Source organism: Theropithecus gelada, chromosome 12, assembly GCF_003255815.1.
Source record: "Theropithecus gelada isolate Dixy chromosome 12, Tgel_1.0, whole genome shotgun sequence".
Lineage (NCBI taxonomy): Eukaryota > Metazoa > Chordata > Mammalia > Primates > Cercopithecidae > Theropithecus > Theropithecus gelada.
In genome coordinates, this window is record NC_037680.1 from 20,313,423 (window position 1) to 20,335,224 (window position 21,802).

The window sequence follows — 21,802 nt, forward strand, 5'->3', positions numbered from 1 at the left end:
TATGGTTGTGACAAAATGCTGATACTAATATGGACAGTGAAGTTCAAGTTGAGGAGGTCTCAGATTTAAATGAACTTATTGGGAACCAGAGCAAAGGTCACATGTGTTATGCCTTAGCAAAGAAGTTGGCTGCATTCTATTCAGGCCCTATGGATCTGTGGAAGTTTGAACTTTAGAGTGATAGCCTAGGGTGTCTGGTGGAAGAAATTTCTAAGCAGCAAAGCATTCAAGATGTGTCCTGGCTGCTTCTGAAACCAAGACTCAGATGTGGGAGCAAAGAAATGAGTTAAAGTTGGAATTTATATTTAAACAGGAAGCAGAGTATAAAATTTTGGAAAGTTTGCAGTTTGGCCATGTGACAGAGAAAGAAGCAGTTTTCTCTATTTTTCTCCTTTTTTTGTATTATACTTTATGTTCTAGGGTACATGTGCACAACGTGCAGGCTACATATGTATACATGTGCCATGTTGGTGTGCTGCACCCATTAACTCGTCATTTACATTAGGTATATCTCCTAATGCTATCCCTCCCCATCCCCCCACCCCACAACAGGCCCTGGTGTATAATGTTCCCCTTCTTGTGTCCAAGTGTTCTTATTGTTTAATTCCCACCTGTGAGTGACAACATGCGGTGTTTGGTTTTCTGTCCTTGCAATAGTTTGCTGAGAATGATGGTTTCCAGCTGCATCCATGTCCCTACAAAGGACATGAACTCATTCTTTTTAATGGCTGTATAGTATTCCATGGTGTATATGTGCCACATTTTCTTAATCCAGTCTGTCATTGATGGGCATTTGGGTTGGTTCCAAGTCTTTGCTATTGTGCATAGTGCCACAATAAATATATGTATGCATATGTCTTTATAGCAGCATGATTTATAATCCTTTCGGTATATACCCAGTAATGGGATAGCTGGGTCAAATCCTTGAGGAATCACCACACTGTCTTCCACAATGGTTGAACTAGTTTACAGTCCCACCAACAGTGTAAAAGTGTTCCTATTTCTCTACATCCTCTCCAGCATCTGTTGTTTGCTGACTTTTTAATGATCACCATTCTAACTGGTGTGAGATGGTATCTCATTGTGGTTTTGATTTGCATTTCTCTGATGGCTAGTGATGATGAGTATTTTTTCATATATCTGTTGGCTGCATACATGTCTTCTTTTGAGAAGTGTCTGTTCATATCCTTTGCCCATTTTTTGATGGGGTTGTTTTTTTCTTGTAAATTTGTTTAAGTTCTTTGTAGTTTCTGAATATTAGCCCTTTATCTGATGAGTAGATTGCAAAAATTTTCTCCCATTCTGTAGGTTGCCTGTTCACTCTGATGGTAGTTTCTTTTGCTGTGCAGAAGCTCTTTCGTTTAATTAGATACCATTTGTCAATTTTGGCTTTGTTGCCATTGCTTTTAGTGTTTTAAACATGAAGTCTTTGCCCATGCCTATGTCCTGAATGGTATTGCCTAGATTTTCTTCTAGGGTTTTTATGGTTTTAGGTCTAACATTTAAGTCTCTAATCCATCTTGAATTAATTTTTGTATAAGGTGTAAGGAAGGGATACACTTTCAGCTTTCTACTTATGGCTAGCCAGTTTTCCCAGCACCATTTATTAAAGAGGGAATCCTTTTCCCCATTTCTTGTTTTTGTCAGGTTTGTCAAAGATCAGATGGTTGTAGATGTGTGGTAATATTTCTGAGGGCTCTGTTCTGTTCTATTGGTCTATATCTCTGTTTTGGTACCAGTCCCATGCTGTTTTGGTTACAGTAGCCTTGTACTATAGTTTGAAGTCAGGTAGCATGATACCTCCAGCTTTGTTCTTTTGGCTTAGGATTGTCTTGGCAATGTGGGCTCTTTTTTGGTTCTATACGAAATTTAAAGAATTTTTTTTTTCCAATTCTGTGAAGAAAGTCATTGGTAGTTTAATGGGGATGGCATTGAATCTATAAATTACCTTGGGCAGTATGGCCATTTTCACGATATTGATTTTTCCTATCCATGAGCATGGTATGTTCTTCCATTTGTTTGTGTCTTCTTTTATTTCATTAAGGAGTGGTTTGTAGTTCTTCCTGAAGAGGTCCTTTACATCCCTTGTAAGTTGGATTCCTAGGTATTTTATTCTTTTTGAAGCAATTGTGAATGGAAGTTCATTCATGATTTGACTCTCTCTCTATTACTGGTGTATAAGAACACTTGTGATTTTAGAACATTGATTTTGTATCCTGAGACTTTGCTGAAGTTGCTTATCATCAGCTTAAGGAGATTTTGGGCTGAGACAATGGGGTTTTCTAAATATACAATCATGTCATCTACAAACAGAGACAATTTGACTTCCTCTTTTCCTAATTGAATACACTATTTCTTTCTCTTGCCTGATTGCCCTGGCTAAAACTTCCAACACTATGTTGAATAGGAATGGTGAGAGAGGGCATCCCTGTCTTGTGCCAGTTTTCAAGAGGAATGCTTCCAGTTTTTGACCATTCAGTATGATATTGGCTGTGGGTTTGTCATAGATATCTCTTATTATTTTGAGATATGTCCCATCAATACAGAATTTATTGAGAGTTTTTAGCATGAAGGGCTGTTGAATTTTGTCAAAGGCCTTTTCGGTATCTATTGAGATAATCATGTGGTTTTTGTCTTTGGTTCTGTTTATATGCTGGATTACGTTTATCGATTTGCATATGTTGAACCAGCCTTGCATCCCAGGGATGAAGCCCACTTGATCATGGTGGATAAGCTTTTTGATGTGCTGCTGGATTCTGTTTGCCAGTATTTTATTGAGGATTTTTGCATAGATGTTCATCAGGGATATTGGTCTAAAATTCTCTTTTTTTGTCTCTGCCAGGCTTTGGTATCAGGATGATGCTGACCTCATAAAATGAGTTAGGGAGGATTCTATTGATTGGAATAGTTTCAGAAGGAATGGTACCAACTCCTCCTTGTACCTCTGGTAGAATTTGGCTGTGAATCCATCTGGTCCTGTACTTTTTTTGGTTGGTAGGCTATTAATTATTGCCTCAATTTCAGAGCCTGTTATTGGTCTATTCAGGGATTCAACTTAGAAAAAGCTTTTTCTAGAGAGGAATTCAAGCAGTCTGCTGAGCAAATACTAGAGAAATACTGTTAGAGAAAATTGCGAAACTAAAAAGGAGCCAAGTGATAATAGCCAAGACAAGGTGAAAAATGTCTCAAAGGCATTTCAGAGGCTTTTGTGGTGGCCCTTTCATCACAGGCCTAGAGACATAGGAGGGAAGAATGGTCCGGGGACCAGGACCAGGGCTCTGCTGCTCTGCACAGTCTCAGGGCACTGCTTCTCACATCCAGCCACTATAGCACCAGCCAGGGTTCAAAGGGTCCAGATATACCTCGAACTGCCACTTTGGAGAATTCAAGTCATAAACCTTGGCAGCTTCCATGTGGTATTATGCCCACACTTGCACAGAGTATAAGAGTGGTGAAAGTTTGTTACCCTCTGCCTAGATTTCAGAGGATGTATGGGAAAGTGTGGTTGCTCATGCAGAAGGCTGATGCAGAAGTGGAGGCTACAGAGAGAACTTCAACTAGGTAGGGGCAGAGGGGAAGTATGGGGTTGGAGCCTCCACTCAGAGTTCCCAGTGGGGCATCGGGTAGTGCAGCTGTGGGAAGGGGGTCATTATCCCTCAGATCCCAGAATGATAGAGCCACTGGCAGCTTTCACCTTATGCCTGAAAAAGTGACAGGCACTCAATCTTTGAGAGTAGCCACAGGGGATGTACCCTACAAAACTACAGAGGTAGAGCTGTGCAAGGCCTTGGGAGTCTACCCCTTACACCAGTGTGCCCTAGCTGTAAGACATGGAGTCAAAAAAGATTATTTTAGATCTTTAATATTCAATAATTTCCCTGTTGGATTTCAGGCTTATAGGGACATGTAGCCCCTTTCTTTTGGTCAGTTTCTCTTTTATGGAATGGGAATGTTTACTCATCCTGATTCCATTATAGGTACAATGCATATACCTCCATTGTATCTTGGAAGTAAATAACTTGTTTGATTTTACAGGCTTATAAGTGGAAGGGATTTGCCTTGTCTCAGATGAGACCTTAGACTTGGGACTTTTAATTGATTTGATACTGGAATGAGACTTCGGGGAGTGTTGGGAAGTCATAATTGTATTTTGCAATGTGAGAAGAGCATGAGATTTGAGAGACCAGGAGAGGAATGATACAGTTTGAATGTATGTCCCTACCAAATCTCATATTAAACTGCAATCTCCAAGGTTGGAGGTGGGTCCTAGTTGAGGTGTTTGGATCCTGGGGGTAGATCCCTCATGGCTTGGTGCTGTCCTCAGAATAGTGAGTGAATTCTCTCAAGATCTGGTGGTTTAAAAATGTGTGGCACCTCCCTCTACTTTCTTGCTCCTAGTTTTGTAGGTTCATTTTCTCATATATATACTGATAATTATATATAGTATGCATGTGTTATAATTGTGTGTGATGGTAATGAAGTAAATATGTAGATTTCCTAATGCACAATATAAACATTCAATACATGTTGTTCCAAAATACTGTGTAATTATTAGATAGTTGCTAACTCAAAGGAAAAAGGTAAGCTTGATGAAGACAGAAGTATCAGCCCTACTCAATAAATGATGCTGAGAAAACCAGCTAACCATATGCAGAAAAATGAAACTTGACCTCTACTTTTCACCATTTACAAAAAAATAACTCAAGATGGATTAAAAACTTAAATGTAAGACCTCAAACTAAAAATTCCAGAACGAAATATAGGAAATACTCTTCTGAACATTGGCCTAGCAAAGATTTTATGACTAAGTCCTCAAAAACAAATGCAACAAAAACAAAAATTAACAATGAACACTAAACAAAGTAAACAGACAACTTACAGAGTGGGAGAAGATATTTTCAAACTACGCATCTGATGAAAGACTAATATCCAAAACCTTTCAAGAACTTAACAAAACGAAACAAAACAACAACAACAAAACTCCATTAAAAAGTGAACAGAGGACATGAACAAACACTGCAAAAGAAGATATAGACATGGCCCAAAAACATGAAAAAATATTCAACATCACTCATAATCAGAGAAATGCAGATCAAAACCACAATGAGATACCATCTCACACCAATCAGAATGGCTACTATTAACAAGTCAAAATAACAGATGTTGGTGAGATTGCAGAAAAAAAGGAAACACACACTGTTGATGGAATTGTATATTAGTTCAGCCACTGATAAAAAGTTTTGAGATTTCTCAAATAACTAAAAATAGATTCAACCTAGTGATCCCATTACTAGGCATATACACAAAGGAAAACAAATCATTCCACCAAAAAGACACATGCATGTGTACACACATCACAGCACTATTCACAACCACAAAGACATAGAGTTAAGCTAGGTGTCCATCAATTGTGGATTGGATAAAGAAAATATGGTATGTATACCCAATAGAATACTATGTAGCCATAAAAGGATGTAATCATGTCCTTTGCAGCAACATGTATGCAGCTGGAGGCCGTTATCCTAAGTGAGTTACTTCAGAAACAGAAAACTAAACACTATATATTCTCACTTATAAGTGGGAGCTGAACAATGGGTACACAGAGACATAAGCATGGCAACAGTATACACTGAGGACTTCAAAAGAAGGGAAGGGGTAAGGGGAAAAGATTGAAAAACTACCTATTGGGTGCTATGTTCACTATTTGAGTGACAGGTTCAAATGATATCCAAACTTTAACATCACAATACACCCACATAATAAACCTGCACATGTACCCCCCAAATCTACAATAAAAAACAGACAGAGGGGGCCGGGCGCGGTGGCTCAAGCCTGTAATCCCAGCACTTTGGGAGGCCGAGGCGGGCAGATCACAAGGTCAGGGGATCGAGACCATCCTGGCTAACACCGTGAAACCCCGTCTCTACTAAAAAAATACAAAAAACTAGCCAGGCGTGGTGGTGGGCGCCTGTAGTCCCAGCTACTTGGGAGGCTCAGGCAGGAGAATGGCGTGAACCCGGGGGGCGGAGCTTGCAGTGAGCCGAGATCTCGCCACTGCACTCCAGCCTGGGGCACAGAGCAAGACTCCGTCTCAAAAAAAAAAAAAAAGAAAGAAAAAACAGAGGGGAGAGGAGCCAAGATGGCCAATTAGAAGCAGCTCCAGTCTGCAGTTCTCACTAAGAAGAACAAAAACAGTAAGTGAATCTTGCTCTGTCAACTGAGATACCCAGGTTCTGTCACTGGGACAGACTAGGCAGTTAGTGTGACCCATGCAGAGTGAGGAAAAGCATGGTGGTGTAGTGACCAAGGTGCCACGCAGGATTAGGGGAACTCTCACACCCAGACAAAGGAGGCGGTCAGTAACTGTGCTACACTGCCTGGGAAACCACACTCTTTCTTCAGATCTGTGCATCCTGTGGATCAGGAGATCCCCTTGTGAGCCCACCCCACCAGGGCCTTGGGTCCCAAACTCAGAGCTGTGCAACCCAATAGGGTCAAGGCCAGTGGCAGCAGGCTGGACACTGCCTAAGACAACTGAGTTCCCGGAGGGAGAGGCAGCCACCATCACTGAGGCTCTCATCAGCCATTTTCCACTGCTGGTGTTGGGGAGATTGGGCAGTTTAAACTGAGAGGAATTCCTCCACAGCAAAGCACAACAGCTGTGGTATATCATGGCAAGATTGCTCCTTCAGGTGGGACCAGATCCATCCTTTCCCATTGGGCAGGGCCTCCCTGCAGAAATTGCTGCAACTGTAGCCAGAAGTTTATGGATAGAACTCTGATATTCCTGGGAAGGAGACCCTGGGGGGAGGGGTGACTGTGGTCTTGAATTTAGTGGACCTAGTCTTTCCTGCCTGCTGGCAGTCCAGATGAGGGGGATTCTCCCCAGTGCAGCCAAACCTGCTCAACCAAGGGGCAGCCAAGTTGCTTTGTTACACAGGCTTCTGATCACATGCCGCCTGACTGGGTGAGACCTCCCAGCAAGGGTCACAAGACACCTCATACAAGAGTGTTTTGGCTGGCATCAGCTTGGTACCCCTCTGGGACAGAGCTCCCAGAGGAAGGAACAGGCAGCCATCTTTGCTGTTCTGGAGCCTCTACTGGTGATATCTCCAGTTGCATGAGGGACCCAAGTGAATTGGGTCTGCAGTGATCCCCCAGTAAGCCCCAGTAGCCCTACGGAAGATGGGCCTGATTGCTAAAAGAAAAACAAACAGAAAGCAACAATAACATCAACAAAAGACCCCACAAAAACCACATCAGCAGCCTTAAAAGATCAAAGGTAGAAAACACCACAAAGATGAGAAAGAATTAATGCAAAAATGCTGAAAACTTAAAAAGTCAGAGTGCCTCTTCTCCTCCAAACAGCTCTCCAGCATGGACACTGAACTAGGCTTGGGCCAAGATGAATGACCTGACAGAATTAGACTTCAGAAGGTGAATAATGAACTTTGCTGAGCTAAAGGAGTATGTTCTAAACCAATTCAAGAAGATAAGAACCATGATAAAACATTACAGGAGCTGTTAACCAGAATAACCAGTTTAGACAGGAACATAAATGACCTGAAGGAGCTGAAAAACACAAGATAAGAACTTCACAATGCAACCAAAAGTATCAACAACCAAATAGACCAAGGTGGAAGAAAGGATCTCAGAGCACGAAGACTATCTTAATGAAATAGCACAGACAGACAAGGTTAGATAAAAAATAATAAAAAGGACAAACAAAACCTGAGAACTATAGGATTATGTAAAAACTCAGGACCTACAACTGATGGGGTACCTGAAAGAGACAGGGAGAATGGAACTAAGTTGGAAATCATACTTCACAATATCCAGGAGAACTTCCCCAACCTAGCAAGAGAGGCCAACATTCAAATCCAGAGAACCCCAGTAAGATACTTCATGAGAAGATCAGCTCCAAGACACATAATCATCAGATTCTCCAAGGTTGGAAAAAAAAAAGAAAAGAAAAGAAAAAATGTTAACGGCAGCCAGAGAGAAAGGCCAGGTCACCTACTAAGGGAAGTCCATGAGATTAACAGCAGACCTCTCAGTGGAATCCCTACAAGCTGGAAGAGATTGGGAGCCAATATTCAAAAATTTTTTAAAAAAGAATTTCCAACCAACAATTTCATTATCAGCCATACTAAGCTTCATAAGGAAAGGGGAAATAAAATCATTTTCAGACAAGCAAATGCTGAGGGAATTCATTACCACCAGGCCTGCCTTGCAAGACCTCCTGAACGAAGCATTAAATATGGAAAGAAAAGCTCATTACCAGCCACTAAAAACTACACAGACCAATGACACTATGAAGCAACTACATTAACAAGTCTGCAAAATAACCACTTAGCATCATGATGACAGAATCAAATTCACACATAACCTTTAAAGTAAATGGGCCAAAAGCCCCAATTAAAAGATACAGAATGGCAAGCTGGATAAAAAGAACCATTGATGTGCTGCAAAGAGACCCATCTCACATGCAAAGTCACACATAGGCTCAAAATAAAGGGATGGAGGAAAATCTACCAAGCAAATGGAAAGCAGAAAAAAGCAAAGGTTGCAATCCTAGTTTCTGACAAAACAGACTTTAAGCCAACAAAGATTTAAAAAAAAAAAAAAAAAAAAAAAAAAAAACCAAAGAAGAGCATTACATAATGGGAAAGGGTTCAATTCAACAAAAAGAGTTAACTATCCGAAATATATATGCATCCAATACAGGAGCACCCAATTTCATAAAACAAGTTATTAGAGACATACAAAGAGTCTTAGACTCCCACACAATGATAGTGGGAGACTTTAACACCCCACTGTCAATATTAGATTATTGAGATAAAAGAATTAGCAAAGATATTCAGGACTTGAACTCAGCTTTGGATCAAATGTCCTTGATAGGTATCTACAGAACTCTCCAAACCCAAAACAACAGAATATACATTTTTTCTCAGCAACATATGGCACTTGCTCTAAAATTGATCATATAATTGGGAGTAAAACACTCCTCAAATAATGCAAAATAACTGAAATCATTACAAACTGTCTCTCAGACCATAGCACAATCAAATTATAATGCAAGGTTAATAAACTCACTGAAAAGTCACACAACTACATAGAACTTGAACAAACTGCTCCTGAATGACTCCTGGGTAAATAATGAAATTAAGGCAGAAATCAAGAAGTTATTTGAAACCAGTGAGAACAAAGAGACAACATACCAGAATCTCTGGGATGCAGCCAAAGCAGTGTTAAGAGGGAAATTTATAGCACTAAGTGCCCACATCAAAAAGCTAGAAAGATCTCAAATTGACACCCTAACATCACAATTAGAAGAACTAGAGAACCAAGAGCAAACAAACCCCAATGCTAGTAAAAGACAAGAAATAACCCAGATCAGAGTGGAAATGAAGGAAATAGACATGAAAGTAAAATAGATAGCTAACTAGACTAATAAAGAAGAAAAGAGAATATTCAAATAGACACAATACAAAATAATAAAGGGGATATAACCACTGATCTTATAGAAATACAAACAACCATCAGAGAATACTATCAATGCCTCTATGCAAATAAACTAGAAAGAATCAACAAAAGCATCTGTCCGTTGAAGAAATGGACAAATTCCTGGACACATACATCCTCCCAAGAATGAATCAGAAAGAAGCTGAATCCCTGAATAACGAATTCTGAAACTGAGGCAGTAATAAATAGCCTACCAACCAAAAAACCCCAGGACCAGATGGATTTACAGCTGAATTCTACTAGAGGTGCAAAGAGGAGCTGGTACCATTTTTTCTGAAACTATTCCAAGCAACTGAGAAGGAGGGATTCCTCCCTAACTCATTTTAAAATGTGGCTAGTATTATCCAGATAACAAAACCTAACAGAGCTATTACCAAAAAAAAAAAAAAAAGAAAACTGTAGGCCAATATCCATGATGAATGTCAATGCAAAAAGTCCTCAATAAATTACTGGCAAACCAAATCCAGCAGCACATCCAAAAGCTTATCTACCACAATCAAGTTGGCTTCATTCCTGGAATGCAAGGCTGGTTCAACATATGCGAATCAACAAACCTAATTCATCATATAAACAGAACTGAATGCAAAAACCACACGATTGTCTCAATAGATGCAGAAAAGGTCTTTGATAAAATTCAACATTCCTTCATGGTAAAAACCCTCAATAAACTAGGAATTGAACGAACATACCTCAAAATGATAAGAGCCATATATGACAAAACCACAGTCAATATCACACTGAATGTGCAAAAGCTGGAAGCATTCCCATTGAAAACCGGCACAAGAAAAGCATGCCCTCTCTCACCACTCCTATTCAACATAGTATTGGATGTTCTGGCCATGGCAATCAGGCAAGAGGAAGTAATAAAGGGGATTCAAATAGGAAGAGAGGAAGTCAAATTGTCTTTGTTTGCAGATGACAAGATCCTGTATCTAGAAAACCCCATTGTCTCATCCTAAAAGCTTCTAAAGCTGATAAGCTACTCCAGCAAAGTCTCACGATACAAAATCCATTGCAAAAAATCACTTGTATTCTTATACACCAACACTATGCAAGCAGAGAGCCAAATCATGAATCAACTCCCATTCACAATTGCTACAGAAAGAATAAATTGCCTAGGAATACAGCTAATAAGGGAAGTGAAAGACCTCTTCAAGAACTACAAACAACTGATCAAAGAAAGAAAGAGGACATGAACAGAAAAACATTTTGTGCTCATGGATAGGAAGAATCAATATCATGAAAATGGCCATACTGCCCAAAGCAGTTTATAGATTCCATGCTATTCGTATTAAACTACCATTGACATTCGTCAGTGAATTAGAAAAAAACTATTTAAAAATTCATATGAAATCCAAAAAGAGCCTGTATAACATAGCCAATCCTAAGAAAAAGAGCAAGACTGAAGGCATCACACTACCTGACTTGAAACTATAGTACAAGACTACAGTAACCAAAACTGGTACATGGTACTAGTACAAAAACAGACATAGACCAGTGGAACAGAATAGCGAACTCAGAAATAAGACCACACATCTACAACCATTAGATCTTTGACAAACCTGACATAAACAAGCAATGGGGAAATGGTGCTGGGAAAACTGGCTAGCCACATGCAGAAAATTGAAACTGGACTCCTTCCTTACATCTTATACAAAAATTAACTCAACATGGATTAAAGATTTAAATGTAAAACTCAAAACTATAAAAACACGGAAGAAAATCCAGACAATACCACTCAGGACATAGGCACAGGCCAAGATTTCCTGACAAAATCACTGAAAACAATTGCAACAAAAGCGAAAATTGACCAATGAGATCTAATTAAACTAAACAGCTTCTGCACAGCAAAAGAAACCATCATTAGAGCAAACAGACATCCTACAGAATGGAAGAAAATTTTTGCAATCTATCCGTCTGACAAAGGTCCAATATCCAGAATCTACAAGGAACTTAAATTCACACATGCACGTGCACACACAAATTAAAAAGTGGGCAAAGGACATGAAGAGACACCTCAAAAGATGACATTTATATTGCCAACAAACATGTGGAAAAAAGCTCGACATCACTGATTAGAGAAATCCAAATCAAAACCATGATGAGATACCATCTCACGACAATCAGAATAGTGATTATCAAAAGTCAAGAAACAACAAATGCTGGTGAGACTGTCAAGAGATAAGAATGCTTTTACATGTTAGTCACATGTTACAAATTAGTTCAACCATTGTGAAAGACAGAGTGGCAATTCCTCTAAGACCTAGAACCAGAAATACCATTTGACCCAGCAATCCCATTACTGGGTATATACCCCCCAAAATATAAATCATTCTATTATAGGGATATATGCACGTGTATGTTCATTTCAGCACTATTCACAATAGCAAAGACATGGAATCAACCCAAGTACCCATTAATGATAGACTGGATAAAGAAAATGGTACATATAAAACATGGAATACTATGCAGCCGTAAAAAGAACCAAGATTATTTTCTTTGCAGGGACATGAATGGAGCTGGAAGCTATTATCCTTAGCAAATTAACACAGGAACAGAAAACCAAGAGAACCATGTTCTCACTTTCAAGTGGGAGCTGAATGATGTGAAAACGTGGACACAGGGAGGGGAACAACACATACTGGGACTGTTGTGGGGGTGGGGTGGGGAAGGGAGAGCATCAGGAGAAATAGGTAATGAATGTTGGGCTTAATGCTTAGATAATGGGTTGATACGTGCAGCAAACCACACGTTTTCCTATGTAACAAACCTGCACATCCTGCGCATGTATCCCAGAACTTGAAATAAAATTAAATTAGAGATAAAAAATTATCAGAATCCAAAAATTATCCAATAAGAACTTAATTTAGTAGCTGCAGTTAGAGGTTCAAATAGAACATGATTTAAGGTTGATATTAAAACAAGCTAAGGAAAAAGATAAAAGTCTGTGAATGGGGTTAATTCAGAAGCTAAGTCCATGAAGAATAAGCAGTTATTTTATTTTTCGCTAGGTATACTCTACTGGATTGGAGTTGAGCCCATGAGTGGCTCAAGAGAAGCTGGCTAAATCCATGTTAGAATCTTAAAAGTGATCCTTGAATTTTTCAGAGTATTGAAGATTTCAGCCATAAAAAGACAATGAAGGCGTTTACTGTCCAGCTGGGGGATGACTATATGGCTCTGAATCATCCTCCTTAATAAGAGATTAACTCAGAAGATATTCTTATCTCAATCGTCTCTATGCACTTTGTCCTGAGGAAACAGATGGAATTCAACACTTCTGTAAATCCCATAATTTTTGTTATTTTGGGTATCTGTGTCCCTACCCACAGTACTCTCCAAGAAAAATTTTGGGAAACAATCAGCTGCTACAAATGTGCTTTATATGAATACTTTTTTAAAAAACAAGTTTTGCTTAGAAGACACCTAACTCCAAAATTATGCCCAAAGTCTGCAACTTTCAGGCTAAAATGCTAAATAATAAATAATAGTTATCGTTATAAAAAAGAATACAATTCAATAGGAAATTTAATTTCTATCATTTCCCCCAACGTTCATTAATACAATTTATTGAGCATACTATTATCATTCATCTTGATTCTCTCACAATATTGCTTAGGAATGATGTACAATGTTAAATGTAAGACTTTTAAGGAGGCCACATCAGAATCACTGGGTCGGCCTTTTCAATGCTATAGACTTCTACAACCCACTTTTTCCACCTCCCTTCCAAGATTCATACAACTCTCTCCCACTTAGAGGACCTATCTTTGCAAGCCAACATTACTAATATTGGTAGACCTAATCATTTTTGCTTTGCTAACATGAAAAAGTTGAGACCTAAACGCAGCGTGGTATTTAGAAAAAGCTATAAAGTCTGACCCAAAAGCAAACCTACCTAATTATGCTGTGTACAATTATCTAACTGCTCAGTCTCAATTTTCCCATAAAAACAAAAGAATAATATCTCCCTGTTGCAGATAGTCTTTCAGCATATTTAACACAGTCAAAATATATCATTTAAGGTAGATTTGCTTTTCTAGTGTAAAAGAAAAAAAAACAGGCCTTAGATGTCCCACTTCTGCATTCTTTTTAGCCATCCAGATTTGCCTAATACATCTGAACTTTGAGTAAAAATGCTATCTATTATAAAACAGGAAGGGCATATCTCTCCTGCTTACTACACAGGGATGCAGTGGGTATCCCATGAGATGAGATGTGCAATTTTTAAAAATATTGCAATAAAATATTTACTACTATATTATGGAAGTGTTAACTGCAAGTCAGTTTGACCTGCAATGTTTGATTTTCTTCTCATAATAATCCTTTGATTATATTTTCTCAAAAAAGCATGTTCTCTTCAGGTGAGTTAAGAGAAAAGCACCTACATATAACGGGGGTGGGAGGAACTAAAGAGAATCTCTGGAACAGTGGATAAAAGTGACAGGTATTCAGGCTGACTTCCATCAGTTCATTATTTTTGCTTATATGGTATGACAAAGATTTTATGTAATTATAGATGCAAAGAATATTCAAACTTCATCATCATCTCACAAACTGTCACAGTGAACACAGAGCCCATCGTATTCAATGGCAGCTCTTCTGTGACATGTTGATAAAATGCGTAGCTTACCAGCAATGACAGAGAAGCTCAGCCCTGCTCACACCCCTGCCCCACTCCAGTCATTAAATTACTTCCACGTATTTAATCACTTTTTTCTAACGTGACTATGTAATTGCATGCTTAAACTTAACCTCATCACAAATTATTTACTCAGATTAAAATATTTTCAGTGAATTTATTTTTATTATTCAAAATAAATATTCTATTTGGCATTTCACTGAATTCCCTAGCAACAACAATGACAACAAAACATATGTTTCTAGGTTTGCTGAATTGCTTAATAAATCAAATTTAAGTTATACTTATTTTCTGCAAATATTCAATATGCAATTGTTTGACCTTCCTTAGATTTATTTTAAAAAATAGTTGTTTTTAAAACATATATTAAAGAAGAGAAGACTACCATTATTAGGGCATATTAAGTGTAGATAAAAAGTTCTTAAATACTCTTAGAAAATAACTCTACTGGGCAACTTAGTGAATATTTTAGCTGTTTGACTATTCAGTATTCCATTCGCTGAGGAAAACACATTTGAGTTAGTTGAGGTAATCACTAATGTAGCAAGGACTGGGGCCTTGTGTTCAGTTTCCAGCTGCTGCCTAAGCCAATGTTGAAATACTTGCATCAGAAGGCAGATAATCCTTATTACTTACATAATAAATAACATAAATTACATGATAAGGATTATCTGCCTTTTGCCATCCTCTATTAAATGCATTATTATTTAATATGGATGACCATTTCTCTATAGAGTTCTTGAAATATCCACTGCTTTTGTTATAATTTTGGTCTCTTTTCACAATAAATAACTTTATCAATTGTTTCATTTATATTAAGAGGATCTTCAAAATGTTCGACAATATTTATTAAACACTTTGTTCATTTAAGTATATAAAATTATACCTGTATGTCCTATTTTTCACAATTTGCCATTGACTTATTTAATCTAATTACAATGATCAAACATTACATAGTATTATTTCTTTATACAAGGATTAATAACCAGTTCACTTAATTGTATATGAAAAGCTTTAATTATTGAAACTAGACCAAATATTCTAAATTTAAAAATCACCTTTATCCTATCACAGCATTCTTCTTTTCCACTTAACTTGATTGTACACATTTCTCTTTGTTTTTTTTTTTGTTTTTTTTTTTTTTTTTAAAGACATAGTTTTGCTCTTGTCACACAGGTTGGAGTGCAATGTCACAATCTCGGTTCACTGCAACCTCTACCTCCTGGGTTCAAGCGATCCTCCTGTCTCAGCCTCCCAGGTAGCTGGGATTAAAGGCATGCCCTAGCATGCCCGACTAATTTTGTATTTTTAGTAGAGACAGGGTTTCACCATGTTGGCCAGGCTGGTCTTGAACTCCTAACCTCAGGTGATCCACCCAACTCAGCCTTCCAAAGTACTGGGATTACAGGCATGAGCCTCTGTGCCCAGCTTCTGTTCGTTTTTCTAGATTTTATCTTAGCTGAATTTGTAAGAAACACTTTCTATAAATCATAAATTACATGGATACATGTTAAAATTTTCATGCTTATGGTTTCCCTAAGCATACACAAAGCAATTTTTGTACTTCCATGTGGAAGCAGGGAGACAGAAGGAGAGAGAGAATATGTGTGCATCTCCGTGTGTGTGTGTGTGTGTGTGTGTGCGCGTGTGACAATGAGATTTCAGTTTATGGTAATATGCAGGAAGAGAAGGACTGTTAGTCTGTCAAGTTTCTGACATGAGAAGTCAAAGTGAATCACAAATCACAAGTTTGTTGGACGAGGACGTATAAAAATTGATTTGCTTTAAAGAGAGTTAACACAGGTAGTTACTCCCAATTAGCATAAACCTAATTATTTAAGGTATTTTTTAGCTATAGTCAATGCACTTATAATTATCAACTCTGTCCCCTTTTTTTTTTTTTTTAATCCCACCTTCACTATCACATTGTGAATTACCACTCAGTGGGAAAAAAAAAATCAAAATTCCCAGTTAGATGACACTGTAAAAAGCCTTAAAGAAAGAACTACAATTAACTCTGCAATTTACTATTTACCTAAATAGAGAAAGTGTATGTGTATGTGTTTGTATACGCAAAACATGTAATGAATACAGTAATTCAAATTCATTGTATTTGCACATACAGCTTTCCAACAGCCATGAGCTATGCTAGAAATTTGAGAATCCAGCCTACAGGTCTGTAAATGAAATCAGTAAAGGGTGGCATATAATATTTAATTGAAACACTTACTGTGGAAGGATTGAAGAATATTGATTGTCCATTCATCTGTTAATCCTCCTGCTTTAGTTATCTGGATACATTTGAGTTGATTTGAAGATTCTCTTGATTCAATCCAACAAATGATATCTTCATTATAAATAAAATCCAGAGCATGAATTTCATTTCCATTGACTGAGCTTAGAGTTGCCATTTTACTTCCATTAAGATAGAAAATTTCAATTGTTTCAAAATTTGCGATTAATAGTATAGGTGGTCTATCTGTAGGTTCTGGAATAAAATAGAAAAAGAAGTAAATTCAGTAAGAGTCATGATTATTTTACAGTTTTGCATTAGTTATTGAAAGCTATTTTCTATACTTTTAATAAATTCATAAAATAAAAATTTTCTTATAAAAATACTTTAAGTCATACGTATACTTCACTAAAAAAAAAATTCTGCAGAACATTTGTATTCGTTATTTCCTTAGTCATAATGTATTGTCTAAATATGAGGACATGTCATTTACTTCTATTGCTAGTAAGTAAAGGAAGTGGTATGAATTGTGTTTTTAGAAATGATGATGGACCTAGACTGACCTCTCCATACTGTTTTGCAGGTTACCTTCATGAGCAAGGTAATGTTTTTTTGAGTTGAATATATGAGATCAGAAACAGATTCTCTGGAGGAGAAAACGCAAAGTTCATAAGCTTATACAAAGAGTGCACCTGTGACTTTGACCTCATTGGCTCCTTGACCAACCCCAAGAGCCAAACAATCACACATTCTCTTAGTGACTAGATAGTGATTACTGAGCCAGTTCCTTCCACATCCATTTTCTATAGTCAGAAAAATAAGATTCTAGGTGGAAAATAAGATTCTAGATTAAAAATAAACTTCTTTAATACCAGTTTTTTAAACAATGCAGCTTTGCTAGTATTAGGACTGAGTTTTTGATGAACATATACTAATTTCTCAGAGTTTCAATAGCATATTTAAAGGTAACAGTAAAATCTGATAGAAAATTAGTGTTGATAGAGTTTAGCTACACAATCATATTCAGAGTAACTTTTCTACTAATTAAGAAATAGGTGGAAATCTTTAATTCAACTGCATCTAATGCATCAATACATCCCTTTGACCATGAAGTCAAACCTATCAGACATCCTACCACTTCTCAGTAACTACTGCTACTGTCCTGCCATTATCACTCACCTAGACTATTTCACAGTTTTCTGCCTGGTTTACCTTTTTCCATCTACGCCCTCCTCATCTTTACAATATCCCAACACACCAGCCTGAGTTATACCATTAAAAGGCTAAGGCAGATAAGGTCAGTTCTTCACTCAGTCCCTCAAAGGGCTCCTATTTTAACGAGAGCAAAATTCAAAGCCCTTATAATGATCTATAAAACTCTACCTGATCTGTATATTCATTCCTTTTTTTTTTTTTTTTTTTTTTGAGACGGAGTCTCGCGCTGTGTCACCCAGGCGCCCGCCACCACGCCTGGCTAGTTTTTTGTATTTTTAGTAGAGACGGGGTTTCACCATGTTAGCCAGGATGGTCTCGATCTCCTGACCTCGTGATCCACCCGCCTCGGCCTCCCAAAGTGCTGGGATTACAGGCTTGAGCCACCGCGCCCGGCTATTCATTACCTCTTTAATCTCATTTCCTTCTTCTCCTTACTACTCTTACTCTTGTTCGTCTCACTCCAGACACACTGCACTTCTTACTGTTCCTTGAACAAGCCAGGCAAGCTGCCACCTCAGAGGGGCTTCTCACTTCCTGGAATAATCATTTATCAATTACTGGAATGGCTTACTTGCTCACCTCTTTTAGGTCGTTATGCAAATGTCATCTTACTGGTGAGGCGTCTCTTAGAACTTTATCTTCTAAAAATTTTAAGACCCTACACTTTCTATACACCTTCTATTTCTTTCTTATTCACCAAACACAGTATGTTTTATGTACTTTTCTGATTATTTATTTTACTTCTGTTTTACCTCTAGCATCTAGAGAAAAAGCCTAGAGCTTAGTGATCATTCAATACCAGTTTTCTGAATAAATAAAAAGGACACATGGAATTCTCGCACAGAAGACTTCTTTCGAAACATCTCATGAAATGCAACAAAAATAATTTGTTTATTTAAACTATGAAGGGAATTCAGATTATGACTAGCTATTCAGAAAATTTCATAAATATAATTTGACCATTCTGTAAGAAACTGAAGCTGAGCACTGTAAAGGTAGGGCAAAAGCAAGAGCCTATACTATAACTAATGTAAGTAACTAAGTCTAAAGTTTTGAAGCAATATTATTTGGTGGCCTTTTCTTGTTTGTTTGTTTCTGGCATGGGTCAGAATATCAGGCACTTGTGTTTCTCTCAGATAGAAGAGCCCTCCAGCGAATATGATTTGGGGCCTCCCCTCACAGGCTTAAAGAAATCCTATAATTCATGCATTGGAATTTTTATCCCCATCATGCCAGATCCCTATTAACTTCAACAGGGGTGGTGCCAAGTTCAAGAGGCCAAAGAAGAGACACAAGTAGCAAAAAAAAAAAAAAAAATTGGGAAAACTTACACACAGAGACAGTCCAACAGCAGCAGACTGGATGAACCACTACCACTTGTGAAAAGCACGCAGCTTATATAGCACATTCCCTCCACCGCCCTGCCCCGCCCCGCCACCTGCAACCTCCACATGGCAACCTTCCTTTCTTAAATTGTTATTTCTATCATGTGCACCTGCCATACAGGGTATGCTTAAGTTACATTATTGTTGTCAAATGCATCTGCCATAAACCTCTCCTCCCCCAAGAAATTCTCTCAAGTCATAGGATTCCTGTCTGCCTTTAACAAGACTTTAAACATTTTTTATACATAATAACAACAAAACAATAAAACAAACAAAAATAAACCAAGAAAGTCTCAAGTAAGTAGCACAACAGTTTTTTTCCCAATGGAGAAAATAGACTTATCCTGTATTACCTGAGTATAAGCCCACAACAAAAATGTTCTTACAAATGCTAAGATCATTTCCACACACAGAAAAGTTCTCTCAGAAGCATCAGTAGAATTGTGAATCATCTCTGCTTAACATAACCTCATCAATTGACCACATCTGCGCCTGGTTAGCTAGTCAGCTTCTCTCCTAATCTCTTAAATCTATCTTGAACTGTGTTTCACTTGCCCTCATCATTCCTAAATTTGAGGATCTAGACTTAGTCTCCCCTCTACTCTTACTTTTGTCACTTTACTGTTGACCTTAGGACTCTTGAAACCTGTCGGATCATCGATTTCTCAGGTAATAGTAAAATCTTAGATGGGTGTGTAATCAGGTTAACAAAGATAGGCTGACAATGTCAGTCCTTAGTGTCTTCATTTGACAACTGAAATGACCTTTAGTGAAACTACTTCTCACTCAAAATGACCTACTATGGAAAGCATCCTTGCTGCAAAGTTTTATGCATAATCCAGATTTAGACAGCCATTTTTTTGGCTAGCTACTGGTCAGTAAACTTTTGTATGTCATAAACATTCTTTGAAGAGAGGCTGGAATATAAAGGAGTGCTGAGATTCCCCTGAGAAACTGAGATGGAAATGGGTTCATGGTTAACACAGGCAATGCTTATTTGACAAAATTAGTCAACTTATTTGGTTTTGGTGGCTGCTTGTTGAGTCAGTCAGTTAATTGTTTTAGTGAAAAACATAACCACTAATTCTAAAGTCAGGTGCTTCGTAATCTAACAGGGTTTGATTTAATAATGGTGACTTTAAAAAATCAAAGGACACACTGGAGGAAGGATACCTACAACATAAGTTGTGAATGCTTTATTTAAATAATCTTCATTGGTCTTTGCTAATTATTAACTGTGGTTTACCTCTTGAGACAGAAGGTCAAATATGGAGGAAGGAAGCCACTGAAACACAAGAACCCACAAAAATCCTCAAGGTCTAAGGATCCAATTCTTTCAGTGTATTTCAAGTTGAAAGCTAGCATAGCCCTGGCAAATATGTAATCTAGTTCTACCTGCACTGCATCTAATCTTTGTTGTGCATCGTTACCACATGCCAGTTGAAGAGCACCAGCTTGGGTAATGTGGATACAAGACTGACCAGAATAGATGTGATGCTCTTATTGGTTGTCATCCTTAGTCAATGGACAGTTTTCCCAAAAGAACACTTGAAAAGCACATTAGATAACTTCAGTCAAAGGGATACCTGCATCAACACTTAGTGAGAGGTAATGAACATTAATCTTCCACATAGAAGACACTGAAGCACAAACAAGCACTCGGTTGACATTTTAACTTAGAGAACCAAGACGTTGGTTGGATAAGCACCTATGGCAGGTTGTCAACTGATTCACGGTAGAGGAGAAAAATTGTCCTCATACTCCTCACCACTCCTTGTATGTTGACAGATCTGAAAACGTTTCTCTCTCCTGTGATGGAGAATTGTATTTGTGTTCTGTATGATCAAAAAATGATTTGATTTTTCCAGTAATGTATTTGTATTCATTAGTGCCACAACCTTTGAAGACTGATTCTAAAATTGTGAATTGAAAAGAGGAACTTGGAAATGTGGAAATGCTTATTTGACCAGGTTCATAAAAATACCTATTTAAATTCCAAGTCACTATAACCATGTCCTTGAAAGCCTATTCTTATCCTCTCACAGTCAAAAGTACACTAAAAGTGGATTTATTTACTTACAATAATATGATTTTGATATATAGTTTGTGCTAAATAAATGTTTTCAGTGTGTATAAAAACTTGTCATTTTTAAGGTTTCATTTAAACCTCCAGTTCTTCTATTCAATTATAAGACTATTAATTTGGCTAGTTTCCTTCTAAGTGATTGAAGTAATGAATTCAGATACTAACAAATAATTATGTAACTAACAAATATATGTATACAATAAATGTATATATAAATATATATAATCTAGTTGTTCTGTATTTTAATTTTCCTTAATTAAATCTGTAATTGTATATGTAAGCAATTATCTCCACTAAATGAAGTTCCCAGTATGTGCACATCAATATTTCTGAAGTCAAAGATGAAAAAAATTCCAGTTTTAACTGAATAAAAGGTTGAATAATGACTCGCATATAAAGAATATAAAATGGAGAGTCAGACTAATGTTGTGAGAAAACAGAAAATTGTAATGTATACAACACGAAGAATTGGTTTTAAGCCAGTAATGAACTTCAAAGATTGAAAGAGGATTTTTTTCAGATTTACTCTTATTTTATCACATACAAATTATATAAAGGCTGTAAAAATAAGGAAAATGGGTATGCAGTTAGAAATGAGAAGACTAAGAACTACTAATCAAAATCATTAAAACTTATGTAAGAAGTGAATTACTAATATATGAAATAAAATGCAGGCAATCTGTAAAAGGGCTATTTATTTATTTATTTTTATTTTA

At 37.4% G+C, this 21,802-nt stretch overlaps 1 protein-coding gene across 1 annotated transcript in view; it reads right to left on the minus strand.

The window, feature by feature from the left end:
• The window catches only part of LRP1B (LDL receptor related protein 1B), a 1,963,100-nt gene that overhangs the window by 1,012,499 nt on the left and 928,799 nt on the right, over positions 1–21,802 (minus strand). Inside the window, exon 6 of the mRNA XM_025404289.1 lies at positions 16,398–16,655. Within this exon, the coding sequence (XP_025260074.1) occupies positions 16,398–16,655 (258 nt within the window). The remainder of the gene's footprint in view (positions 1–16,397; positions 16,656–21,802) is intronic.